The sequence below is a fragment of the Daphnia magna genome, linkage group LG5, assembly GCF_020631705.1.
Source record: "Daphnia magna isolate NIES linkage group LG5, ASM2063170v1.1, whole genome shotgun sequence".
In the NCBI taxonomy this organism is placed as follows: domain Eukaryota; kingdom Metazoa; phylum Arthropoda; class Branchiopoda; order Diplostraca; family Daphniidae; genus Daphnia; species Daphnia magna.
In genome coordinates this window covers 4,443,492-4,471,400 of record NC_059186.1, presented here as the reverse complement: position 1 = coordinate 4,471,400, position 27,909 = coordinate 4,443,492, and the positions used below count along the sequence as shown (strand labels likewise).

General features: G+C 40.9%; 3 protein-coding genes, 1 non-coding gene and 1 pseudogene across 4 annotated transcripts; 3 read left to right on the top strand and 2 right to left on the bottom strand.

Moving 5' to 3' along the window:
• The first annotated feature begins 120 nt into the window (after positions 1-120).
• Positions 121-5,417, top strand: LOC123472611. Its single transcript, XM_045174476.1, has 8 exons — positions 121-161; positions 245-708; positions 1,084-1,281; positions 2,589-2,744; positions 3,105-3,177; positions 4,708-4,812; positions 4,940-5,137; positions 5,258-5,417. Exons 1-8 carry the CDS (start codon positions 121-123, stop codon positions 5,415-5,417), a joined length of 1,395 nt encoding a protein of 464 aa, XP_045030411.1.
• An 804-nt stretch (positions 5,418-6,221) lies between these two features.
• Positions 6,222-6,342, top strand: LOC116931465. Its single transcript, XR_004398996.1, has one exon. It is a non-coding gene; the product is annotated as a U5 spliceosomal RNA (small nuclear RNA).
• A 13,123-nt stretch (positions 6,343-19,465) lies between these two features.
• Positions 19,466-20,882, bottom strand: LOC116935211 (annotated as a pseudogene).
• A 270-nt stretch (positions 20,883-21,152) lies between these two features.
• Positions 21,153-22,964, bottom strand: LOC116935212. The gene is made up of 7 exons (XM_032942559.2): positions 22,892-22,964; positions 22,577-22,830; positions 22,395-22,520; positions 22,139-22,288; positions 21,928-22,041; positions 21,685-21,865; positions 21,153-21,620 (listed from the first exon to the last, which is right to left on the bottom strand). The coding sequence occupies exons 3-7, from the start codon at positions 22,409-22,411 to the stop codon at positions 21,591-21,593; spliced, it is 492 nt and encodes a 163-aa protein (XP_032798450.2). The 5' UTR covers positions 22,412-22,520; positions 22,577-22,830; positions 22,892-22,964; the 3' UTR covers positions 21,153-21,590.
• Positions 22,626-25,972, top strand: LOC116936229 (Ig-like and fibronectin type-III domain-containing protein 1). Its single transcript, XM_045174475.1, is given in 12 exon segments — positions 22,626-22,694; positions 23,210-23,390; positions 23,619-23,755; positions 23,757-23,885; positions 23,977-24,114; positions 24,177-24,279; positions 24,282-24,326; positions 24,391-24,537; positions 24,672-24,783; positions 24,944-24,978; positions 24,981-25,145; positions 25,249-25,972. Coding segments are annotated over 12 exon segments (1,611 nt in total). The 3' UTR covers positions 25,599-25,972.
• Positions 25,973-27,909: the final 1,937 nt, after the last annotated feature.

Below are 27,909 nucleotides of genomic sequence, written 5' to 3'. Positions count from 1 at the left end.
AACATCAGGGTGCCTAGGGGGTGCTAAAAGTTATCTTGAGAGCTAGAGCCCTAGAGGGCAAATTTCGAAATTATTGAAACAAAAGATCAACGCTAATGGGAAGACTCACAGGGATTAGTGATGACTAGTTCGTTGAAAGAAGCAGAGTCAATTCAAGTCAGGTTACTCAGCTAAATTCTGTTTATTGAGTGTCTGACTGTGTCTTTTAGTATGAATACAGAATCTAAAAATAAAAGGGCTTCAGGAGCCAAGAGAAGGAAGGAGTCAGCCATAAGAAGAAAAAAGTTGAACCATTTTTGACGGAAGTTCCGAAACTTTCAGTGTTTTTTCGTCCGATTAGTGCAAGCTCGCAAAATTCAAGTGAAAATGAAATTGCTTGTGTTCCCTTGGATTGCACTGTTGGAGAAATTTTATCCACCAACAACGATGTAAGTCTGCCAAATTCACCTTCATCTTTTGAACAAAGTCCAGATACTCAGGAATTGGAGACTGGCCATGCGGCCCATGCCGATTTTTCAGTAAAGCCAGTGTGTAGCTCAGTAGATCTACAAATCACTGACGAAACTTCAACTTTGACTTTATTTTCTGAAGACCCGGCAAACTGGGATAGAGAAAACGAAAATTTAATTGAACACTTGATTTTGAATCCTCCAAAGAGCAATTCGAACTTAATTTGCCGTTCTAGTTCTAGTACCAGTAGCAAGTTTGGTAACGTGGATGACACCGAAAAAAGGAAAAGGTTTGTTTCAAAAGAAGTTTTTTATCGAAGACTGGTTAACGGTTCCAAAGAGGGGAGGGGGGGGGGCCAATGGAGAATGGTGCCCGGGGTCCCCGTCCCTATAGAGACGGCCCTGTGTAAAATATTAGAGTGCTATGCAGTGTTGCAGCGAGCGCGCTCAACATTTGTGCGGCGCACCTCCCACGCTCAAACTTTTGAGCGGCGCTCAACTCAACTAATTTTATCTTACTTGGGAGAGACTATTCATTGGCATGATAGTAAAAGCCTTAAGAAAAAAAATGCCTGCCTTGCTGTTTGAAGGATTTATGGGCATCATACATATGATGTATTGGCAAAATTGATAGAAGCAATTCACAGTGAGTATGAAGTGAAAGACAAGTTGCGGGGATCCACTACAGATAATGGATCAAATTTTCTCAAGTGTTTCAGAGAAAGAGATGCATCGTCTTCACTTCCTAACTACGACGACCTAATTGATGAAGAATTTGAAGAACATTTACTAGAAGAAGAAGCTGACGAGGACATGTTCTACTTTGATATAGGCAGAGTTGCCGTTCGATCACTAGTTCGCGATCGATTGATCTCGATCTCGATCAAAAAAAAATTTTGATCGTTTCGATCGTTTCGATTGATCAAAAATGAAATGATCGATCGATGATCGAAATCGATCGAATCGATCGCGTTAAATTTTTATCATTGTATTTCTGTTTGAATCTTTCCAGCAATTACACAGGAATAAACAGCATTATTTAGTGGGGTTACCAGACGTTTTTGAGGGTTTTTTTCCCACTCACGACCGCAGGAGCCATTTAACTTCAAAAACAGCAACATATTGAAATTAAAATTAGATAGCTTGCATCTCTTAGAAGTGAAAATTAAGCCTGCCGTACTGCACAATCTCTCACAAGCTACTGAAGAAGGTAGACCACTATTATACTTCTAATGGAAATATAAATATAAATTAATAATGCATAAATGAGCAAGAATTAGGAAAAGAGCAGTAAAACATACTACGTTGCACGTTCTCCACAAATGCGAAAATCTCATTTGTGTCCAAGTTGGTCTGCTGCGGCTGCAGCGTCTTATGGAGAAACCAACTTCTTCATGTTAAAAAATAAGTTTTCATAAATATAATTGAGATTTTCCCCCTTTCCTTCCTAGCAGTGGGTACCCTATTTATTTTTCATTTCCCAATTTTTTTTTCTAGCCCTAGTTCTATCTGGTTTATTTTTATTTAGCTATTGTTTGTGAATGGTTTGTTGTTCATCCCCTTGTAGCAGACGAATTTCGGGCAGCAAACGAAATTCTTCGGCTAAAAGAGACGATCAACTTACAAACAAAAATAAAATAAAAATATAGTAGATAGAACTGGAGCTAGAAAAAAAAAATTGGGAAATGAAAAGATGAATAGGGTACCCACTGCTAGGAAGAAAAGGGGGAAATCTAAATTATAGTTATGAAAACTTAATTTTTAACTTGAAGAAGATGGTTTCTCCATAAGACGCTGCAGCCGCAGCAGACCAACTTGGACACAAATGAGATTTTCGCATTTGTGGAAAACGCGCAACGCAGGATGTTTTACTGCTCTATAGAAAAAAAACAACACGCGAAGTTCGTCTACTATCTGAAAAAAGTTTTATGTCATCTGATTAATGAATGTTTTAAAAACTTTCTGTATCCGCCACTAGGTGTCACCACAGTCGAGATCGATTTCATTCAACCCCTTTCGATCTCGATCTCGATCCTGATAAATCGGTTTGATCAATCGATTGATCTCGATCGCAAAAATCTCGATCGATCGATCAATCGATCTCGATCATTAAATCGATCGCGGCAACTCTGGATATAGGCGATATATTGACTGATCTTCCGTTGAACAGAACACCACAAAATGAAAATGTGACCCTTCCAGTACACAGGAAGTGTGCATGTCACCTTCTCAGCCTCATCTGTAAAGTTGACATCTATAAAATTCAAGATCCTCTTATGGAACAACTGAGTTCAAACGTTTTCGGAAAGCTACAGCGTTTGTGGAACAAGCAAAGTTCCAGTTCGTTAAGTTCCGACGTAATTATGCGTTACTTGGGAAGACTTTTCGTTGTAAAAAACGATACCCGTTGGAACTCAGAGTATTCCGCAGTTCGCTGTTTCGTTCACTTACGTAATAAAAATTTCCGTCAAATGAAAAAGTTGTTCGAAGAATTCAAGATTGACTTCATCTCGCCTAATGAAGAACAATTTTTGAAAGAATACGTCAGAGTAATGAAATCTGTTTGTGAAGCGTTAGATATTCTACAGGCCGAGAAAAATGTGGGCATGGGATTTTTACTACCAACTCTATCTGTTTTGAAAAACAATTTGAAATCGCTGAAAGATGAGGCATCTATTATTCACTGCCAGCCATTAATAACAAGTCTGTTAGACGCTATTCAATCTAGGTAAATTTTTCAATTTATTTGAATGGCTATCCCATATAGCACATTTCTGCCGTCGGATGTCCGAATCATGGCCGAACATCCGTTAGATATCTATGTACTCAATGGGTAGTTCCAGGGATGTCCGTCGGTTAGTCACCTTGGAAGTGCAATGGATGTGCGAAAATTATATTCTACGGACCTCCTTCCAACAGCCAAAAAGATTTTCAATTGTTTCATTTAAGGATCGGCCTCGAGCCAATCGGGGCGCTTTTTTGCAAATCGGGTTTCTCATTTCGGGCCAAGGAGGCGTGGCTCAGGGTGGAAAATTCTTCTTCCCGAATTCAATTGGGGTTTGCAATCAATTGGATTGCAATCAATCGATTCATCAATGCAAAAAACATTATCGATTGACCCGATCTATCCGATAACAACCCCGATAATAGCTCGTTCTACCCGCTTGCCCCGATTTTTACTCTGAAACCGAAAGAACGGCATTTTTTTTATTGCTTCAGGGCAACGGGTTAACCTCAAATTTTTCCCCGCACCGCCCAGGTTGAAAAAGTGGCACCTCATTTCAACCCCGAATGCACTTTATCGGTGCGGGGCGGTTAACTCGATTAGAACTAATTGGGGCCGATCACTAAGTTTCATTATTAATTGTCAAAATTTCTTGAGAGGGGGAAAACTTAACCGTGTTCAAATTTTTCCCTTGAACGTATTTTTATTTGAAGTCCAGCATTTGAAATGAAAAATTTAAAAAATAAAGGAGTAATGATCTATTTGCCGGATGGTTTATTTTAAAATTTATTACAAAAAATGAATAAAATATATGAAAGTCGTGAGTTTGTTTGCACAATCTTTCCGTTTAGCTTACGGGAACCAAGCCATTGAGAATTAACTCACAGAAAATAAATATTATTCGGCATCTAATAATATTAAAAGCAAGTATACTTATGATAGGATTATAATTTAAAATAATAAAAAACTACTTTAAACTTAATAAATCATGCTGAAGTTTAAAATTCAAAAAATATTTAGCATAAATTGTTTAATTTCAATTTATATACCTCTGGTTTAACCTAAGTTCGACATCATCTTGACTTCTTAAAAATCCTGTATGTGATTTGTTATCGAAAAAGCTCAAGTGTTTTACAACAATTCGATTGTATTGTTCGAAAATGATGCATAATATATCTGTAGATTGGCACAGTGGAATAAGATTCGACTGTGATGCTGGAGACCCGAGTTCGAATCCTGGTATAGCCTAATGTTTTTTCATGAATAGATGTCCAATACATGTCATATTTATAGCCAAATGAAAGCCCGTTCGGATATCCTTAGAATGTCTGACGGCACTGTTTAGGGCGGTCAAAACCAAAATAAAATACATCCGTAGGACATCCAAATCGGATATCGGGCTGTCCGGAGGATATCAAAAAGATGTACTCAACATCCGACCCCGACATCTGTCGGACATCCGACGGACTGCCTTGTGTTATGTGGGTATGGCTAAATAAATTATTCTTACTTTGATAATTCTCACTTTCATAGATTTGAAAAAATGTTTTCTGACAATGAGCTTCGTTTAGCTACCATTTCAAATCCAATATTCAAGCAATCATGGCTGGAAAATTCAGAACAATTTAATCGAGCCAAGTCATTGTTGGCGTGTGAATTCAATCGACGGAAGGGAAACGTTGAAAATTCAGATTCGTAAGTTTGTAAATTTCGTAAGTTATCATAAAAATAAATCACGGAGTTTATTTGATAATTCCCTTAATAGATCAGAAGACAGTAGCGACGGAACATCCTCGTTTCATTCAGAAACAAGCCCTGAAAAACGTAGGAAAAAGGACTTTTTTTCTAGTATAACGAAGAAAATCAGTAAAGAGATTACAAACGATGAAATTGAAAAATATATGTACTTCTGTCAGACTTTGGAACAACTCAACGATTATCCAACAATGACATACATTTACAAGTATGTACTACGTATTAAAAAGCCAACACTAGCTTTATTGTCTAATAGACTCATGTATTATGATTAAATTAATTATCCATGACAATGATATAAACAGTACAATTTTCGACTTATTTTCAGACGCTACAACGTGACTCTCCCATCTTCTACGTCTGTGGAGAGGTTGTTTAGTCGGGGAGGACTAATTTTTACCCCTAAACGGTTAAAACTTACTGACAAAAACTTTGAAATGTTATTGTTTTTAAAAGTGAATCACAAAGTTTTTGAAGAAGAATGTTGACTTACTGTACTGCGTACTGACTTACCTAACTCTTATGAGTTACCTACATAACGAGTGACACGCTTTATCCATTAATAATATAATTGAATGAAGAAAGTTGATGTTTCTACTTTTCATTCAACATATAACATAGAAATAAGACAAGTTTGTAGTTGTAGAAAACAATAATTTCATTCGGTCTTTTCACCAAAAAGTGTAAATTTTTAGCGCCAGATGTCATGGAGAAATAAGCGGTTCAATGAGCGTAAAACGTTGAGCGGCGCACAGATCAAAAAGTTTGAGCGGATGGCAAGACTGGTGCTATGAAAATTAATAGATAATAAAAGGGGATTTTACAAAGAAAAAAAAAGATGGGTGACCGCTTGGGAATACAGGATGCTGTTGGCATTGCTTTTTTAAAATTTAGTATTTTTTTTTATCGACAATAAGTAAATCACGCTAAAAACAACTCGTTTATCTCGAGTTCTCCTCGAGATAAACGTTCTCCCCCCCCCCCAAAGAAAAAAAACTAAAGGACTTGCAGAATAAATAGGTTTCGTCACCTTTCCCAATTCAGCTTACCCACCCCGTTTGCCTTAGACTTCGTTTATGTTTCACTCAGCTTAAGTTAACTTAGTTGAAAATCAAACGAGAAAACTATTTTTACGTGTGCTTTATACAGCATTAAGTTTTTTAGGGACTGTTTCAAATCTAACAGAAAGTAGTCGTCGCATTACGGTTGAATATGTTTGTTTATTGCCCTGACTTTACCAAAGTGGTATAAAGTTGGGAAATGAAGAAAGCCCAACTGATTTCAGTTGTTAATCACTCTGGTTTCTAATCACTACCCGGATAAATCTTTCGCCTTTTACTAAAGATTACCTTGTTTAGGAGCACTGACGAGTCTATATGACTACTAATACTCCTACATTTCCTCTATGAGACTGAATTGACTAGCTACAGGAGTATTAGTAGCCTGGTGGAACATGCAACATGCGCCACCAGTGGTCGAAAAATAGAGCTATAGTCGTTCTACTATAATAAGCTTTCTATGTAAAGGAAAAAAAATTGGGTCGTAGAAAACAAAAAAATTTAGGAAATAAAAGTAGGGTAAAAAATAATTTGATTATACAAGAATGAACTTGAGCTTATTTTTGTAACGGGGGGAAAAATTACAAGTTCTTGCAACTTTTTGTTTCAAAGATATGCACGAAAGAAAAAAGGGACATTTTTGGGGGGTACACTAACAAAAGTAATGGCGGCGTGAAACTGGGAAAAGGAGGAAAATTTGTAAACCTGAACGCACATATACCGTTTAGGATATAACACTCTTATAATTGCGCCACACATTAAATAATAGCAAACTCATCGATGAGTATGCTGATTTTTTTTTATTTTCGTATCTTTTACGCCTGATTCGTAAAGTTAAAAAAAGGGGGGGGGGACGTAGTGCCATAAGAGGCCTTGTAAAAAGGGACGAAAAACGACAAAGTGCACAATTATTTGGGTTGGTACTGTTTAATATAATATTTGAACCGTTTAGCCTAATAATCTATCTGTATCAAAAGAGAAGATAAAAACTAATGAGTTGTATTGGCTTTCAACAGTGCCAGGCAGGGTTCTAGCAACAGCCTGGTTTCCTGGTGACTTTCTTCGTTTTTCGATAGTGGTTTGCTCTTTTTGTTCATCAGCCATATTTTCGAGATCCGTATGGCATATAACACCCAGTAACTTGAGTTTCAGTTATCGCTTCTCGGCCTTTTGGCTAAGATCAAAGTGTAGATGAACTCATTATCTACCGTCGACGTAGCGGGAACAGAAGACGAGTTTAGGGGGTTGTGGGCTTCAAGGATAGAATTGTGCACCTCCCTGGAGGGTCTTGATTCCCTCCTCAGTGAATGCACAGTTGAGTGGCTTAGGCTTTCAACCAAACCGGAAGACACAATCTCCGCACCAAGAAGACCAACAACATCAACAGAGAGGAGAAGAAGCCATCGCAACCAAAATCGACAACAACAAAAAATAAGGCGTTCAGGAAGAAAGGCAGCAGAGAAAAAAGGCAAACTGCAACGCCTCCACTAACTCTATCCTCGCAGAGCCGTAAGGAAAATATTAGAAGAGGAATCCATTGGCTACACGGGAAACAATGATTTGGCTGCTGCTTTCCTCGAATAAACCTACTCCCAAACACCACCATCAACTAACCAGATTGACTGCGCCAGAGCACATTTCGACAGATGTGAATTGAAGAACCCAACATCTGAAGAGCTCAGAATTCTTTCCTCACCTCCAAGTCCAGAAGAAATCAAGCCTAGACTCGGTAAAGCTTGCAACACCACGCCCAGACGAGACGGCTTGAAATATCGGCACCTTCGTGCACTTGACACAAGCGGTCACCTCCTGGGCACCACTAAAACTCGGGGTTCGGGGGTCGGGGAACTAAAATTCGGGGAATGGACTCGGGGGTCGTCATTTTCCCCGAGTTTTAGTGCCCTCAAACGGGGAACGGGGTAAACAAAAAAAGACTAAAACTCGGGGAATGAACTCGGGGGTCGGGGTAAACAAAAAAGACTAAAACTCGGGGAATGGACTCGGGGTTGATATTTTTTTAAACTTACTACTAACAAACCAAAAAACTTTTGCCTTCTCGAGTGTACTTCTTCGGTATCAATCTTTTCTTGAATCAGCTATCGAAATAAATATTTAAATGTTATAAAAGTACAATAAAAATAAACGTTGTTCACGCTAATATTCGTATGCCTACAGGCATAACTGCTCGCAGTTAATAGAAATCCCAAGAGACCCCGAATCCTCATCAATATTTCGAGGTCATTTTTTTGCATCGAATGTGTCGAACTGTGTGAGCAATAAGTCCGTGTTCAGTTACTTGCACTTGCAAGTGACGCCTGTTTTATTTTGCTGGTTAATTTTGGTGAAAATGACAAAAACCTTGCAGGGTTTCGTAGCAAACCAAGTGAATAAATGGTTGGCGGACCTCGAACCCACGGATTTAGTGCCTTTTAGACCATCTGGAGGATATGTCTATATCTACACGTGGAAAGGATTTCCCAACAAAAAAGGTGATTATTGCAAAGTGATTATTTTTTCTTATGGCTCTTATTTCGGTGTTGGTTGCGTGGATTCGAATAACGATTAGACAGGGATTGTAAACAATTTAGATTTTGTAATGGGATATAAAATAATTAAGAAAATTTAAAAGCATTTGGTTTCAGCTTCTTTAAATCTAATCGCTTCTATGATTCTTAACATTAGATGACTGGCGTAAAGATGGATACCGTTTTTTGCAAAACGGTAACAGTTCATTTGACTTCAATGGGATGGAGGGGAAAAAGATCTACTTCAGGTTGCAAACTAAAGACGAACCCGAAGAAGACATAACCTTTAAGAGGTACGCTTACTTACTTAAAAATCAGGACTATGCAAACACAGTAATTGTTCAATACGCGGGCGACGAAAAAGAGGCTGTTGGATTCCCACATGGAAACGCGAAAAAAAAATCAAAAACATCTGTCGATTTCGTCGGTACGTGCCCCTCTCTCTTGAAAGCAATGAAAGCAGAAGAAGGCACTCCTATTCAGGTTTATCGTAAAACGTTAGCCTCTTGCCCAAGAGAACTTGATAGACATGCTATTAATGCGCCCAAAGATGTGAAACAAGTTGCCAATGCTCAGTTTCAACGAAGACTAAAATCAGAGTTAAGTAGCAATGGACTCTGGAATTTGATGCATATCATCGACGACCCCAAATTTGTCAAGCGCTTAGCTATCGACAGGGACAAACTAAGGATATTTTGCTTTCAAGATGACTTGCTGGACAAATTTTAATGTGTCTTAAATAGAAAAGATTTAAGACCTCAGCAATTGTCTTATGACACAACATTCCTGCTAGGAGATTTTTATCTTTCTTTCCTAGTATTCCGCGAGACGGAATTCTCAACCGTTCCAGCAATCCCGTGCATTTATTTCATACACGAACGGAAATTACTTGAGACACATGAAGAGTTTTGGTCTCTGGTTGTTAGATATGTCCCTGAATTGACATCATGCAAAAACACCTTCATAGTAACCGATCAAGAAGCTGCAATAGTAAGCGCCATAAAAAAATTTCTCCCAGATATGGATTTTTTCCGTTGCTTCAACCATGTAGTTGATGACATCAAGAGAAAAATCGGTACCATTGTCGGCCTTACCGCGGAAGAAAAAAAGAAATATTCGGATCAATGTCGAGAATTATTCTCACTAAGGTCCAAAACCGATTATTATGAACGTTTGTCTGAAATGCAAACAGAATGGAACCAGCAATTCCTTACTTATTACAGTAAAAACATAAGACCAGATATCGACCGAATCGGTGCTTGGGCTTGTAATAAATATGGGTTTCCAAAATTACAACGAATCAATCGGAGTCGCTCAATTGTGTCATAAAAGGCCTCAACAATTGGAAGGAGTATCCAATCGATGCCATGGTACTGAGCCTCTTCCAGCTCTCGCAATTCTACAATGCTGAGATCATGCGAGGTCGTTACAACTACGGCCAACACCGAATTCTTCCAAAACTAGCAAATCTTTACAATGCAGAGAAAGACAAGCCCGTTCTTCCTGAAATGGTTGATCCTGCAACCATCATCCAGACAATTAAAGATGCTGAAAAGGACATCAACACGCATTTTCAAAAGTGTGACTTGAACGTAGCTCCCTTCAAAAATGTCGTCGCGACCAAAAACGATGAAGAACGACTCTCTGTGTACGAGAGAGCACTTTCAGTCATAAATGACAAAGATGGAATATCTATACGGCCACACACAGGTGAATTCGTCGTCAAAGGTACTCTAGGTACCTCACATGTTGTAACGCTTTTCCCGAAAATAACCTGCACATGCGCAGGAGCAGGAAATTGCTACCATGTATTAGCCGGTGACATGGCCATAGGTCGGCGACAAACAAAGTCGAAAAAACCGAACGCGACAGCATATCGTAAGAGGAGAAGGAAGTATGCGGATAAGAGATCCGGGAGGAAACGCCCAAGAAAACTTGATAAACCTCGGAAGAACAACAACAGCGAAACTGAAACTGGAAACAACGATGACGATAATGCTTTGGGGAATGCGTACGATGCATTATTTATTAATGATATAAAGGACAAGAAACGCCATTTACTTTCATTGAACAAGGAGAAAGAAAATATAATTAACAACGGGTTCCAATCAACTGAAAAGATAAAGTCGTTCTCTGACTGTTACGAATCATCTGATATTGATTCCGCCACAAGCTTTGGAAGTGAACGTGACAGGCTGAGGGAGATGACCAGAGAAGCAGCACGCGCAAAGTGGAATAATGGACAGATTTTTCACTTCGCCGATCTACATCCAGAACTTCGTCAAAACGAGGACAATGTCATTTTGAAAGAAAAGGTAATTAATTTGTCCCCTTCTAATTACAAATCTACAATTTTTTTAAATTTAAGGTTGAGGTGTCGAGCAACAGTTTGGTTCTGAACGGGTTGCATATCCCTACCATTTCTGATGATGATCTTTTTCGTGATGATGAACTTCAGCCGTTTGGAATACTGGGACCAATTGTTGGTAATCAACTAGTTTTTGCGGCAATCTTAAAACACAAATTAATAACCTTTTCGGCAAATTAGACACTGTTGTAATAATTATGCTAACGGATTAGAACACACACAATTGGTTTCAACATAACACAATATATTTGCTGATAACTTCCACACATATATGTATCTGAACAAAAGACTTGAGTTCTTACCCTCTTGAGAACTAGAAAGAAGTAGAAAGAGGAGAGCCAATGGATCTAAAGAGGCAGACGACATTATGGAAAAGAGGATAAGAAAGGGGTTCAGCAACTCTATGGTTTGGCAACCATAGTTGGGCACGCTTGAGTTGGATTTCATACAACAGACACAACAAGATCAGTGTATCAACGAGAATCAGCTGGACTTTTGCAGAATGAAAACAAGCTCCATACGTTACCAGAAGCCGCCGGCAATTGTCGAGATTCTCGATGTCAGTCAGCAGTAGAACCTGTTTCCAGTCGTCCTACACGTTCGACCACAAGAACACTGCCACGTTCAATTTCAAGATCACGTTCACCTAGACGGTCACGTTCTTACTCGCTCTGTCGTTCTTGTTCCCCCTCTCGTTGTCGTTCTCGGTCCATCTCTCGTTCTCGTTCTCTCTCCTTTTCTCGTCCTCGCCCCCTCTCTCGTTCTCACTCCAGCTCTCACTCCCGCTCTCGGTCTCGTTCCCGCTCTCTGTCTCGTTCCCGCTCTCGTTCCCGTTCATGTTCCCGCTCTCGGTCTCGTTCCCGCTCTCGTTTTCGTTCCCGCTCTCGGTCCCGTTCTCGCTCCCATTCACGTTCTACTTCAAGTAAACGCTCGCTTCTTGAAATTCCTTGTGAGTACGAGACCGACGAAGAACTAGAGATTGCGATAGCCGAATCTGAGTTGGAGCAACCCGTGATCCTAAACCAAAGAAATGGAGAAAAATTGCAACAAGATGAGATTAAAGAAACTGGACAACCAAACCGGTGGCTGTCAACAAAAATCATCAATGCAGCCATGGAACTCATACGCCAGAAGTTCCCAGAAATCGGAGGGTTATTTAATTGCCAATGGGGGGCAATGTTGGAGTTTAATACGGCTAACTCCCAAAAATGGATCCAAATACTCTTTAATAATAGAGATCATTTTGTTGTTGCAGCTAAAGGTTTTGGATCGAGCCTTGATGTGCTGCTGTACGACAGCAACTGGAACGGAAATGAACCTGATCAACATTTCATCTTTTGCATCGCAAAGATTGAGAAAAGTTTTGATAAAAATCTCTTCGTTGGGCTGATGGACTGTGAAAAACAAAGGGAATGTGGAAGCTGCGGACTGTATGCGATCGCATTTGCAACGGTGATAGCGCACTCGTTTAATCCATCTGAATTGAGATTTGATGTCTCAAAACTTCGCTCCCATCTCATGGAGTGCCTTCATAATGGAGAAATAGTTCCTTTTCCAACCAAAGGAATCAGGACTCGATCAAATTGGAGACCGAAGAAGAAAGTCTCAACACCCATTTATTGCGTGTGTAGGATGCCCGAATTTGGGGACCGTATTAATATTCCTGCAAGATATCGCGTGATGACGCAGTGCAACTCTTGTAAGAACTACTACCACCAGCAATGTGAAGGAATTCCGCAGGCTGCCATAGATTCCAAAAAAACTCCGTGGATTTGTTCGTTGTGCATGCTATAAACTCTAACTCTTTTCTCTCTCAAATACAGAAATTGTAAAACAGAAATAAAACCTTTTTAAAAACTAATACTGAGAAAAAAATATGACAAAATGCATATCATTTATAGCTAGAATCTAGATCTAGTCATAGTAAAGTCTGCAACTGAATGAAATTTCAAAATTTATTGTACTTTTATAACATTTAAATATTTATTTCGATCGCTGATTCAAGAAAAGATTTACATTGAAGTACACTCGAGAAGGCAAAAGTTTTTTGGTTTGTTAGTAGTAAAAAAAATATCAACCCCGAGTCCATTCCCCGAGTGTTAGTCTTTTTTGTTTACTCCCGACCCCGAGTTCCTTCCCCGAGTTTTAGTCTTTTTTTTGTTTACTCCCGACCCCCGAGTCCATTCCCCGAGTTTTAGTCTTTTTTGTTTACCCCGACCCCCGAGTCCATTCCCCGAGTTTTAGTCTTTTTTTGTTTACCCCGTTCCCCGTTTGAGGGCACTAAAACTCGGGGAAAATGACGACCCCCGAGTCCATTCCCCGAGTTTTAGTTCCCCGACCCCCGACTCCCGAACCCCGAGTTTTAGTGGTACCCTCACCTCCTAGCTTCCATCTACCATGCGGTATGGACTTATGGGATTCCGGCTTGCTGGAAGACCTCGAGGACCGTTCCGATATACAAGAAAGGTGACTCCTCAGATTATGGGAACTTTCGGCCAATATCCCTTCTTCCGACAATGTACAAGATCTTCTCAGGAATTTGGTCCTCAAGAATAATGTAAACTGCGACGAAACTAGGATGGATTTCGTCAGAGCAAAAAGGGTTTCTGCCAGGTGTTCGAGGCATCCAGGAACACACACATCTCCTTCACACTGTTATCGAACAGGCGAAACAGTCCAAGAGGGAGATGGTGATTGCCTGGTTGGACCTCTCCAATGCTTTTGGATCTATTCCTCACCCGATTTTAAATTGTCTGTATCAGAGTCTCCCCCTACCAGTCGAGCTACGTCGCATCCTGATCGACATCTACTCCAACAACATAATGGAATTTGCTGTCAGACATGATTATGTAAGAATTCATCCAACGGCTGGCGTTCGACAAGGCGATCCGTTAAGCAGCGTGGTTTTCAACCTGGCAGCTGAACCCATAATACGGACAGCAAAATCCCACAAGATCGGATTCTCAGCGTTCCAAGCTAGGGTCTCAACCACGGCATATGCGGACGACATCGCAATTGTAGGATCGTCAATCTGGAAAACGCAAAGAACTCTCAATGCCATAGAGGACACGGCAACCTCGTTAGGCTTGAAGTTTAATCCCGGTAAGTGCACGTCCTTAACACTTATTAACGGAAAATATGTTACAGACAACCCACTGTAAATTGGAGACGCCGAAATCAGACCCCTCGCTGAAAATGAGCAAGAGGACTACCTAGGAACTCCTCTAGGCTCTCGATTAACCTTCCGTCCGACCACATCATAACTTCAAAATTTAATTGAAGAAGCAGACTCCGGTTTAGCGCCCTGGTAGAAGCTAGAAGTGTATAGAAGCTGCCTTCTCCCGTCGCTGTCCCACCATCTTGCGTCAGGAAGGGTGGAAAAGGGTGCTCTCTACGACCTTGATGTCGCATGCAGAGATTTTTTACGCAGAATCGCTAACGTCCCCATTTCATCTAACATGGCTTTCTTCTACGCAGATGGAAGAGTTGGGGGTCTAGGAATGCTTCCTTTGACCGAAGAAGCCGATGTTTGGACCTTGGCCAGGGCGATGCAACTCCTGTACAGCGAAGATAAAACAGTCTTTCCATTAATCGGGCAATTGACTCCACCGAAATGCGACCAGACATCGTTGTAACATCGACCAACCCAGCTATCATTATTGACGTGACGGTGCCACTCAGCAGTGCAGAAGGGTTAGAGAGGGCAAGGAATAAGAAGATAGAGAAGTACAAAGACCTAGGATCTCTACTTCCTCTAGTCGTTGGCTCTCTCGGGTCCTGGCTACCGAGCAACGACGCCATATCTCTAGCCCTCAGCATTCGTGGAAGACGATGGAACAACCTGAAGAGGAAGATGAAAATCTTGGCCATACAAGGAGCGACCAGAATAATAGCAAAGCACTTGGCCTATCAAAGAGAAGGAAGCGATCCACCGCCCGAAGAAAATGAAGAAACAGAAGACAACAGTCTTCTGCAACATTCTCTTTAAGGGTTTTTTAACGTAGCGTTGGCACGTCGTCTCGCGAACTTTTTCCCTTAACATATTAATCTAAAACCATAATTGTATTTAGCTTTATTCCCAGTCCATTGGAAAATACAAAGCATAAAATCCTTTCTGATCTACGGAACGCCAAATGACCCACTTTTTTAAAGCACCAGCCGAGTGCTATTAATTTTCGGTTGCCTGAAAATAATCAACCACTAGCCAACGCCATCTAGCGGTCTTGCAGAATTATCGATACTGATTATCGGTAAAGCGACATATATCGATAGTGGATCGATTTTCCTTAGTAAACAGTGGAATGTGGAATCTGGTGGAAGGTCTACATTTTTATAAGCAGCACAGGGTCAATCCAGCCGAAGTCACCGAATCGTTGGCGCGCACATATTTTAAGGACTCCCACTAGAGTTAAGACTTTAAGTAAAATTAAGTTAACTGCATTTAGTTAAGTGTTTGTACAATCTTATACTCCTTTTCCCCACCATTGACCTCCTTTCCCTCGCTATCTTTTTTATGACTGTCTTCCGCTTGACCGAGGTGTCGATGACACCCAGTCTTATCATTGACCTTGTTCTTTCTTTCACACCAGTTCGCATGGCATGCGAACTGGTGGCACATTCCTTCATCTTTATTGCCCACGCTAACCTTATAGCGTCCGCATCTTGGGTGTGGTATAAAACCCACCGTTCCTTAGATGTTCGAGTTAGTTCCCCTTTTAGCAGTCGTGTGTAGTTGTTGCACTGTGTTTTCCCTACTATCGTGTAGAACCCTAATAACAAGTGTTGGAGAAATAAACGATTCGTGCCAAGACTCACCGTACGCACTGTGTCCTCTTATACATCGCCGCTCCCCACTGCCAGTCCGACCCGTGCTTCCAGACCCGACGTCACCGCACTCACCGCCACCAACAAGGCGTCAACATGTCATCAACTCCAGCGTAAGTAAATTTCAATCTAACCTTGCTAGCTGTCCTACCTTTTGTTCTTTTTGTTGTTTCCTTGTAAAACCTAATGCTTCCCCCCCTTTTGGTTTCTCAGTATCTTATGTACGTTCTTAGACCGACGACTGATGTTCGTACGATCATCTTCTATATCTTTTTCTCTGCCTCAGTCTACTTTCACTGAGGGTCCGATATACTTGTGTTTGTCTTTCTCTTACGCATCTATAATAAATCTGGTAATTACAATCCTTAGTTAAATATCCCTTGTCTAAAGTCAACAAGTTATGGGCCCAGAGTACTAATTCTTCCCTATGCCTAACAGATATAGACAAGATGCCTTCGTACAGTACGAAAGATGTAAGCCACATAAGCAAATTCAATGGCGTTAATTTCGCATTTTGGAAGCTTAACATTCGCACCGTGTTTGAAAGACACTGGTTGTATGGCATAGCCAATGGCGACACTCCGTGCCCTTTGATCAACATTGAGAACGACAATGCCAGAGACATCAGGAGTTGGAGTGACAAGGATTCTATTGTCAGACTCACTCTTCTTAGCACACTCGAAACCCAAAGTGCAATGACTTTGCAGTATTGCGAAACGGGTGCCGAAATGTGGAAAAGATTGGTCATCCAATATGAGCAGGCCGCCATTGAATCAAAAAGCATTCTCTTTAACAAATTTGGCCATTACGAGTACGTCGTCGGCCACACGATGATGCAACATATTTCTGCACTAGAAGGTATCTTCGTGCAGCTACAGGCACTTAACTGCCTCGTTGATCCAGGACAATTGGTGGGCAAGATTTTAATGACTCTTCCTGAGGAATTGGATGGTTTTCTCCTGACATGAAACGTACTAACCGAAATCGATAAAACGATTGCTACTCTAACGACCAAGTTTCTACTGCACGAATCCATGCTCGCCGCCCAAACTGAACGACGGAAGAAACGAGACCGGAATGAATCCGCTCTGCTGAGCTCTCATGTTGACTGTCAGAACTGCAGCAAATTGAACCACAAATCCGACGATTGCCGATATCAAAGAGGAGGGACCCGTGATAATATCGGCGGTTTATCCAATCACACGACCGCCGATTGCCGCAAAAGAAAGGTGGCCAATGCTGGATCAAATCACCGACGACCTTTTAAACGTGTCAAGCTCACTTGCACTTACTGTGGCTTTAATAATCATGAGGCTAAGGACTGTTTTAAACGACTACGAGCTGAACGGGAGCAGTCTGGTGGACATCGCGAAGAAAGACAGTCTAACGCAAACAAAGCCAATGGAAGCCATACATTTGATGATCCTACGTATGCTTTCCCAGCAGCAGCCATTTCTCGCCCATTATCGAATAACAGCTGGATCCTTGATTCGGGCACCAGTCAACACATGACTGATCGTCGAGAGTTTTCAACACTTTTACCCTCGTCACCTCTTACTGGCCTGTTAAAGGCATCGCCGACAGTTTATGCCAGGTAAAAGGCATTGGTGATATTCAAATTCGAACCAGAATTGGTGGGGAATGGAACGATGGAAAACTCAACGGCGTTTTGTATGTTCCCGGTCTGCGAACAAACCTCATTTCAGTTGGCGCAGCTGCGTTATTTCAACTTTCCACCATGACCAGGTATCCCTCTCCCGTAATAATCGGATCATTGCAGTTGGACAGAGGATGGGAAAAGATCTGTATCTTCTTGATATTGAAGCCGTTCCGTCCCACTACCACGCCAACTTTTTCTCGTCCGTCCCGCTGTCTCTCACTGCTTGGCACCAACGTTTGGGACACGTTCATACTGGAGCTATAAAAAAACTGGCTCAGGGCCACCATGTCATTGGACTCAACATCGCAGCTGATCAGGACACAGTTATTGCTCCGTGTACTGGCTGTGCTAAGGGCAAAAGTCACCGGCTGCCTTTTCCTGTTGGTGGTCGTACCCGGGCAACGGAAATCGGAAAGCTGATCCACTCTGATGTTCAAGGCCCTCTTCGCCCAACTTCCGTGTTCGGAGCGCGATACTTCGTTTTGTTCAAAGACGATTTTTCTGGTTTTCGAGTCATCTGCCCCATGAAGCAAAAATCTGAAGTCTATGACTTATTTAAACAGTTTGTCGCCCGCTTGTTTCGTGAAACTGGGAAAAGTGTCACCGTTTTCCGTTCTGACGGAGGTGGCGAATTCACCAGTGGAGAGTTTGAACTTTATCTTGCCAACCAGGGCATCCGCCACGAAACGAGCGCGCCTCACACTCCCCTGCAAAAGGGAGTGTCTGAGCGGGAGAATCGCACCATAATGAAGGCCACCAGGAGCATGCTGCACGGGAGTGGTTTGCCGCTTTACCTTTGGGAAGAATGTGTGGCCTGTGGAGCTTACATTCTCAACCGTTTTCTCAGCCGAAGCACCGTCACTTCAGTCACTCCATACGAAGCATGGTATGGTACCAAGCCCACTTTCGTCCTTTTGGATGCGCAGCTGATGTTCATATTCCTCAAGCCGATCGCAAGAAACTAGACGCGAAAAGCGAACTTTGCTATTTTGTATCTTATTGTGAAAAGCAAAAAGCCTATCGTTTCTGGTCTAAATCCTCACGCAAATTCATTGCTAGCCGAGATGCGACTTTCCATGAATTTCAGCAAGCACCACCAGACCCCAGTGTTCCTGCAACCAAAGATGTTGGAGAGATATCCGACGAGCTCGCCGCCCGGTCCCCGCTCACCGAGCTTCCTCTTCCCCCACGTGTGCGAAAACAGGCCAAGCCAAGAAGCGCGCTTCTTTCCGAGTTAACTTTTGCTGCTGATTCAACTCTTGTCGACGACGAGCCGGCTCAATATGCGGACGCGATTGCCTCGGAGGATTCCGCTCTCTGGCGTACGGCGAAGGAAATCGAAATGGCAGGCCTACACTCAAACAACACCTGGAGGCTGATGGAACTCCCAAAAGGCCGCACGGCCATTCGCTGTCGCTGGACATACAAAATCAAACGAAATGCTGACGGTTCCATTGACCACCGCAAATGGCATCTTGTGGCCAAAGGTTTCGAACAGAAACCGGGAATCGATTATTTAAAGACCTTTTCTCCCGTAGTTAAATACGACTCTTTGCGCTGCATTTTGGCCATAGCGGCAGCCGCGGATCTTGACCTGCTACAGATGGATGTGGCCACCGCTTTCCTCAACGGTGAACTGGAAGAAGAGCTGTACTTGGAACAGCAACAAGGTTTCATTGTCCCGGGCAAGGAAGATTGGGTTTATCTTCTTTTCAAATGCCTTTGCGGGCTCAAGCAGTCTTCCCGCACATGGAACAAAAAGTTCGACATGTTCCTTCAGGAGTTCGGCCTTGTCGCCAGTCAGGCTGATCCCTGCGTTTACTATCTTCGTCGCGCCACTGACATCATCATCGTCGCTATATGGGTCGATGACGGTCTTCTAGCTGGAAGTAGCATGGTGCTGCTTACGGCCATCGTGGACTACCTTCAACGTCATTTTGACATCACCTCTCGTCCGGCTGACATGTTCGTTGGTCTTCACATCACGTGGCACCGCCAGCAACGACAACTACACATCTTCCAGCCAACCTACATCAATCGGATGTACTAAATACTAAATATTTTTAAAAAACAAATTAAACCAAAAGATAGCCCGTAAAAATCTGATTAATAATATGTATTTTTAAAAATTAGATTATCAAACAATGGGTCTACAAATTAAGAAAAAACAAAAAACGCACGGGAAAAGTGGACTACAGCAAAATGGGATTGATCCCACAGCACTGTGCCCAAAAGGAATGCAGCTGAAATTTAGCAGCTTGGATATTACTTTCATAGTGGCCTGATTGTCAAAAGTACTTGGTTAATGTGCATAAAGCTGGTTTCTTGTAACCAAAAATTGAAGCCGCCTTTTAAGGTGCGCCAGTAGGTCTTGTAGCGGCGGAAGCCAGGTAAAAAGTTTCACATTGGCAGGTAGATCTTCCAAACCTAACTCATCTTCCCATTTCCACAAGACACGCAACGGCAGACGACTAAAAGCGACCAAGAAAATTTTGCGTGTTGCCTCCGGCATGCTTGCTCCTCGAAGAATGGAACCAAAACTAAGGACAATAAATCCCGCATCGCCTGACCCATCGACGAAATTTTCCACTTCCTACTTTCAAATTTTATAGTCAACGATGTTTCTTTTTTTTTTTTGCGCAAAATTGCATCTCGGCTAAATAGTTCAAAAATATCAAACCTATGGCAATTCTTTGGGTGGAACTAAATGAAGACCTCCAACTTCAACGATCAGCCCTGACTTGAAGTATTGATAATTGATAACTGGATGACTGTTGGTGATGAAGATACTCATATTCCTCTCGATTTCTTTGACAGGTGAAAGGGCAACAGTCGAATAAATCCAGGCTTCAGCCGCAATTTGATCCACTCTGGGTAGAATGGACCAATTTCTGTAGTAGATGACCATCAAGTTGAGAAAAACATTGACCACCCGTTGAGGGAAGTTCATTTCTTGGGTGAAAGTCGTACAAAGGGCGGGGAACTGTTGAAAAGACAGGGCGAACAGGTGTAGTCCAACATCCAAGGTAGCGGAGGGAGGGCGCTCAGGTAGATGAAAGGCGCATGAAAATGTTGAACCAACGGCAACATGCAGTCGTTCATGAAAGTCTATAACGATCAAATCGAAATGCTCTTGGCTGGCAATCCGCTGATGGAAGACGGGCTCTCTGTAAACCGCTTTGCAGATGGTAAATAGTCGATCGGGTAATGTTAGCATAAGTGCGATGGGATTGTTGCTATTGAAACTGATTTCGTGGTGGCTGTTCATTTTGTGAAGTAAGGCCGAATGCAAGTGCGTTACATTGGCTAGATCTTCTCTCGGTAGTAAACCATTCCAATGAGTTATAGTGTGCCCGCGGCTGGCCAAAGCTTTTATGCTGTAGAAGAAGACGTGCGTATGGCTGTATGACGTGAACGGCGATAAGAATAGAATATTCGCCGCTGAAGCCATAGAATGCAACGGAAGTTGCCAACACGGCAATTAACCAAAGGACACCCGGAGCCAATTTCAACTTCATTTCCCGTTCATCAACCTGAGAAGAAGGGAAAAAAGAATAATTTTAATTATGTATATTCTTCTAAACAAAAAAAAAAAAATTAAAAAAAAATCGTGTATAGTAATCTAAGCAATAAATCAATTCCCCGTACCGACTAGTCATAAAGCGCTATAACTATAAGGAACTGGCGTAATTTCTGTTTGAAATTTATTGGTAGACCATAACGTGCGTCCCGCTGACGTTTACGTGTTACCACGAAAGGAAAGATTTCTATTGTATCAAATCGATTCATTGTTGGCATATACTTTTTTCTTGTAATTACTCGAACAAACATAAGGACACGAGTGTCACGATTCACATCACATTTCGCGACTTCAGTTTTATAGTGTCCGATTCGTTTTATTTGATTGAAATTTGCAAGTAAGGTTAACATAATAGAAATGCCTCGACATCGATGTTAACACTGGCACTACGTCTTTAATCGTCACTCTCTTCTTCATTATCTTCGTCAGCAGCAGATTCCATCTCTTCTTCGTTGTCATCTTTGCCATTTTCATCCTCGCCTTCATCGTCGTCTTCATTTTCTTCATCATTTTCCTCGTTTTCTTCATCTTCATTTTCTTTATCTTCTTCATCTTCATCTTCAACTTCTTCTTCATCTTCTTTATCTTCACCTTCTTCTTCCTCTTCTTCATCACCACCGTTCACATCTTTCTCCAATTTGATTTTTTACTTTGGTGATTCTTTTGAACCCTTTGCCTAAAAATACAATAAACATGTAATCTTGTCCCAAAATCATACCATATTAAGAAAAGAATAATACTTTAGGGGATTCTGTAATCGGTTTGTCTCCCGTCCAAGGTTCTCCTAGCTTAGGCATATCTGTCAATAAGCAACTGTATGCTGGAGCAACGTAAACCTTTTTCCCAAGAATTTCGTCCTCTGTCATCTCAGTGAGAATTGCATTTACTCGGTCGACATTTTCGAAACGGAAGGCAGCATGGCTAAAACGATTTAAGAGTCAGTGAATTTTCAGTTATAATAAGTTAGTGACATAAAACTGTACCAATAGTCAGACGAGGGAAACGTTTGGTTGTAAAGCGTCACGGAGTTGGCATCTGGGAAGAGGAGGGCTAATTCTTTTAGAGTAGCTTTTTTTGGGACATCCCGTACGACAATTCTATTCATAGGAGAAACCAATAACAATAATTGATAAACCATTGGGAAAAATTCAATTTCAAAAATTTAAAGTAAAGCAAAAAGAAATGTTTTGTTACTGGTTAGGTTGAATGCTGGCTTTTGCAATATTAGAGGTTTGCATTGCAGTGCTCTCTGCGCAATATTTAAGATCCCCACAATCCTTTGACAAGGCTGTTTTCTTGATGAAGTCATTTGCCTCCTCAAAAGTTGGGAATTCAGCTAAACAACTGGTAAATTGCACAAACGAAAACATTGTTTTAGTTTCAAGAATTTTAAAAAGCTATGCATTCAAAGTCTACTACGTATGCAACTTAACAGTTAGATCCATTTTACCTTGACTTGGATTTCATAAATTTAACTGACACAATCTTATCATCAATTTTTTTTACTGCTTCTTCCTCTTCTTGATCTGAATAAAACTGGAGGAAGGAAGACCTGTCTGTTTTCTAATGATTGAGGCTAAATAAAAATCAATGATTAATTTAAGTCAGGCCAAAATTTCATAAATTCAGTACCTGATGCTTCACCAAAAATTTCTTCACGGACTCTGGTCCTTTGTAAACGATGACCCAAGGAATGGAGTCTATTCACCACCATTTTGACTCCAAGTCTTGGGTTCTCGGTACAGATTTGGTACCCAAGAAGTTGCAGCTCTTCAGTAGACTGTATGCTTCCCTGACAGTCATATGCTGCCTAGCCATGAATCTACGCAGACTCTTGTAGGGCATACAGATCTCGTCAGTAATTTCCCAAACCAGGAAACCCAGATCTAAATAAATTGTTTGACAATAACAAAGAGCAATAATGTAATAGGACATGCCAAGATTTACTTAAATATCTGCGGACTTGAGCCTCCATACTACGAACTAGGAACGGTCGAAATCGAACAGACGAGTAAGCCTACTAAAAACGACGAAATATTGCGAAAGACATAAATAACAAATTTCAAATGTATACCTTCCACACTCCACTGTTTGCTGAGAAAAACCGATCAATTATCGATATATGTCATTATACCGATACTTAGTATCGATAGCCACCCGAGACCGCTAGATGGCGTTGGCTAGCAGCTGATTATTTTCAGGCAAACGAAAATAAATAGGACTCTGCTGGTGCTTTAAAAAAGTGGGTCATTTGGCGTTCCGTAGCTAGCGTCGAAAGCGATAGCAACCGCTTATGAGATGGACCAACAACTGCACGTTATTCAACCTCGAGCAGTCATCAACAACTTGAAATCGAAGAAGCTTTACAATTTCTTCGTGCTGGCAGCCAATGACCACGGAACGTCCTTGCCGTCTTCAATCATAACAATCAACATCACTAAAGAAGGTGTGTCTTCTTTTTTCTACTCTGACTAGTTAAAAATAAATCCAGCTATTTCAGTGGTATTTTTTTAGCGAAATTTCGTAAGCTTGCATGCGTAATCACCACAGGGGCCTTACCTTCTAGCTGGCGCTATTTTTTTTTTTCATAATTTAGAACTTTTTCAAGGACAATGGGAGAACAATAACCAAATAAGACCCTCATCCATTATTTCCATTTTTTTTCTTTTGATAGCTTTGTCGAATGGAACGATTTCCGGCGTCCCGTCAGCCCCGCAAGGAATCTCGGTAACCAGCCGAAGTGCCGATTACATCACAGTTTCATGGCAACAACCAGCACTCGTCCATCCAACTGATCGACTCACTTACACGTACATTCACCCTCGAATGTGAAGTTGATGCACATCCCACTCCGAAGCTGAGTTTCAGCCGGGATTCCAGCGCTATGGATAAAATCACGAACAGCAGCAAATACGAAGTTCGAATTCTTCGTGAGAACCGCGTAAGGAATATACAAAGCAGAATCTATCGAAAATGAGGACAACCCTTGAATTAACCCATTTCTTTTTTAGTACGGCTTTGTGCGGATTAAGGAGCCCGACGCCAATTACATTATGCAGCTGATGGTCAGGAATATGAATGTCTCCGACTCGGGCGTCTACTACTTTAACGCCCAAAATAATTTCGGCACTTTTGCGCAAGTCATGAAACTACAAGCACGCCAGAAAGCAGTACACACCATGCGTGAAACTGTTGCATTTGCATCAGACTAAAATCGTTTTCTCTTGAATAGGTTCCGTCCGTCATGAATGTGGCCAAATGCTGCGAAGAGCAAAACGTGACCTCCACCTGCATGGACGCGTGCACTTTGTTTTTGGACATTGAGAGCGTCATTGACAGGAATGCATCGAAGATTTTCACAAACTCATGCGATGCGCAGCTGGTAAGGCCTCGTGCACTCACTCGGATACAAATCATTGGTTATTGCATGCTGGTGAATCTTACAGATGGCTCTGATCATCGTGGTTGCTGTACCCAATGGGGAGTACCTCGGCGTTGCTTGGACTGGTGCCGAGGCGAAGCCGTTTCCAGCATTGAACTCTGCGCCCTCACTTACACGAAACCTATCATTTCGTGTTTCCACGAAGGCAAAGGTAGGCACTAGCCATCAACATCTTTTCGACTTACTCAATAAGCAAGCCCTGTCACAGCTTGAAAGTATTTGCATGACATATAAATATAAAGTATATACATATATACGTATATATATTTTTTTGCAAATTGACAGAGAGTATCCCGGGACCACCGCGCAACGTACGGATTCAACTTGAAAAAGATAACTCAGTCAAAGTTTTATGGGACTCACCGGCTAAGAATCCTGACACTGTCGAATTGTACAGGTAAAAAGTCAACCGTTTTCTGTCAGACATTAATTCTTCCAAAAATCAGGCAAAAATGCCCATAACAAACTATTCCTTCCACACATGTGTTGCCCGTCTACCGCCATCAAAAAATATTTAGTTTTTCCTTTTTTATTTTGAATTCTGGTTCGAAAATCAGGGTTTTCTGGCGACTTCAAGCCGTGAAAAAAACTGACAGAATGACACCCGATTGACATGGCTCAATCTTGTCGGTCTCAAAGAAAACATGCCGTACGAATTAGTCGTCAAAGCTGGGAACCGTGACGGTACAAGTACTCTGACGGAGCCTCTCGTCTTTACCCTGAGTGACAAATTTATTATTTCAACCAGCACCCATTCTAGTAAGTCTCTTCTTGCATGTTCTTTTACTGGTGAAATTGCTCCAACAAAAATACAAAAAAAACAAACAAACTAATTAACTAATAAACTGCTGTCTTGTTTTAGATAATCCGTAAATCGGAGTTCCTGTGGGCGTCGTCGTTGCACTTATCCTTATTGTTTGCGCTGTGGTCTGCGGCGTCTATTGTTTACGCAAGAGAAACATAATCGGCATCAAGCTGACAGGAGGCATGCGATTCGATAATGCCCCTTTCCGAGGAAACAGTCAGGCCTGCAACGATACGTTGCAAATCGTTCAAAATGAAGTGGTAAATGATGCCAGTGAGGTGGCGACACCCAACGGGGGTTGGAGGCAAGAGGCTCTTGAAGTAGTTCCAGCCACAGAAGTGGGGCCCTCGCTTTACGAAGAATTACGTTTGGGGACTGCCGGTGCGGGATTCAAGAGGCTTAAATAACAGCTGACAGGTAGAAGTAAGATTGAAATTGCGATTCAAATAGCGATTAGATGGATCTTTGGATTTCATCGTAGTTGTATTTGTTTATTTATATCTTGACCTTTAACTAGTAAATAACAACATCATCCGAAAAATTTCCCATCTTTGTCTAATTACGAAATATACACTGTGTTTTTGTTAGTTTTTGCGTACTTCAAGTTCTGTAGTTGTTTTGTTTTTCTGCATCTTTTTACTCTTATTTCTGGCTGTTCTTGCTTGTTGTCGGTTATTTGGTACTTGGCATCATTGGAAACGAAACGTTGGAAATAGTCCGTAAAATAGTACCTCTGCATGTTAGTTGATTGTACTGTAAATAAAAAAGATTTTTAGCGTCAGCCGAATTCGTGTGTTTCCGTTATCTTATAGAGTGCTGGCTTTTCTTCAATTGAAACTTACGATTCAGGATTGGCAATTCGTGTTTTCATATCGGACAGCCTATGTAAGTCCCAAAACCGAAGGGTTGTTAAAAATGTAGCCACTGGCTTTTCTAGAGAACTCATAAAACTTATAATTTACTATTATTCCTTTTGATTAAGTCAAAATGCTTGAAGTGTACAGATTTTTTATTCAGGGGTTCGTCGCCTCGGTACCGTACTCGTCTACGGTGCTGATGGTGACAAGCTGGTTCTCGGGTTCAAATCCTGAGAGCGTCGAACTGCGTCCTGAGCGTCTTAAACACGAAACCCTGTTCAATCAGGGGCTTTTTTTCTGAATTCCCTAGGGACTGGTTTTTTAATTTTTTAAATTTAACAATACATTTAAATAAGTGTATTTGATAGTATTAATCAATATTAGGTAAAATTGATTGGTTTGTTAAGCTTGCTGTTGTAAAATAAACATTCTCAGTTCGTTTTGAAATGGGGGATTTAATTGAAAGACAGATCTGTCAAGATTCGAGAACACGACGAATTCCCCTGCCACCTGGCCTGACATGGGAGAAAATACCGACAGGCGGCCCGTTCGTTGTTCGGGGCTGATTTGTACCGATAGGGGGTGCGTCAAGTATCATGAATCCATGTACCAAGTGTAGTACAAGCTGATTACTGCTGCTGAGATAGTTTATATAATATTTAAAGTGTATTTTTGCCATTTAGACGGATTAGGATTCGTCTGATTTGGAAAAAAATTGTGGTTGCTACCCAGGAAGGTAATTTCGGTGTGGTTCCGATGTAAATACCGTTGTATCCGATGGAGCCGTCACTAATATGGAATGTGGCATTATAAATAATGTTAGGACGTTAATTAAATTTCCGGGATTTCCGTAATAATTGTAAAGAATGTTCCTGTAAGAAATGTTTTTTTAAAAGTCGGGTAATCGAGTTAATTTACCAGGTTTACATGGTTGATGATACAATGTAATGATATATTTGTTGTTTCCATTTGTTGTATGAACTTAAAAAGTTGAAATAAGTAGAGGATAGTGGGGGCAATTGAGACACAGGGCAATTGAAACAAAATTGTTTCTCTCGCATCCAATACATCGTATCCGAGGTATTTTCTTGAAAAAATTAGGGTTAATAGAATGAGGAAGTTTAGAAAAATTTACGAATTTTTGTATTCAAAACTTTTTAAAATATCTCGAAAAAACTTTTTTTGATCCCCGTCTGTTAAATTAGCGTTTTCAATTTTTTTTGTTTTAACCCCTAAAACGCTACGCTTTAGTAATAAAACTAGGTCCAGATTTGCAATTCATTTTTCTACAATTTAATGTCATTTAATTTTTCCCTGCATTCTTAAATAATTTTAAATAATTAAATGTAACGATGACCCTATTGCAGGGCAATATTGAAACACTTTGTTTATATTCCCTGTCTGCGAGTGGTTGCATTTTTTTTGCAAGTATTTGACGTAATTCATTTAAACAAATGTAAATCATCATATTAACACAACTATAATACTTGTATTCGCTGTTTGGGATTTATTAAAAAAAGCATGTTGCTTAATGGTTTTTTTTTTATTTAATTATTTAAATATTTTAAACTAAATTACGATATAATTTAGGCATATTTTAAAAATCTGTAAATCGCAATGTACCTATTGGTAAAATTTGATCACACTAGCAGTTGTGGCTGCTGAGATATCGTGATTTTCATTTTATGTGGGTATAAAGAAGCTTCCTTATGGGCCGATTCCAATTGCCCTGCAACTGCATGGCAATTGAAACACTCGAAGCGACCTCAGTTTTTTACAATGTACTACTATTAAAATTAATCTTTTCTTATTTTAAAAAATACCGTTTAGTAGCTGAGATAAAAGGCTACAATTCTATATA

Excerpts from the sequence above, each read along its gene's own strand:
- LOC123472611 (XM_045174476.1), top strand. The coding sequence starts at position 121 with ATGACTAGTTCGTTGAAAGAAGCAGAGTCAATTCAAGTCAG. Across the intron at positions 162-244 it reads GCAGAGTCAATTCAAGTCAG|GAGCCAAGAGAAGGAAGGAG; the intron begins GTTACTCAGCTA and ends AAAGGGCTTCAG. Across the intron at positions 1,282-2,588 it reads CATGTTCTACTTTGATATAG|GCGATATATTGACTGATCTT; the intron begins GCAGAGTTGCCG and ends CTCTGGATATAG.
- LOC116935212 (XM_032942559.2), bottom strand. Across the intron at positions 22,042-22,138 it reads GCCAGCATTCAACCTAACCA|AATTGTCGTACGGGATGTCC; the intron begins GTAACAAAACAT and ends TCCTATGAATAG. Across the intron at positions 21,621-21,684 it reads CGATTACAGAATCCCCTAAA|GCAAAGGGTTCAAAAGAATC; the intron begins GTATTATTCTTT and ends TTGTATTTTTAG.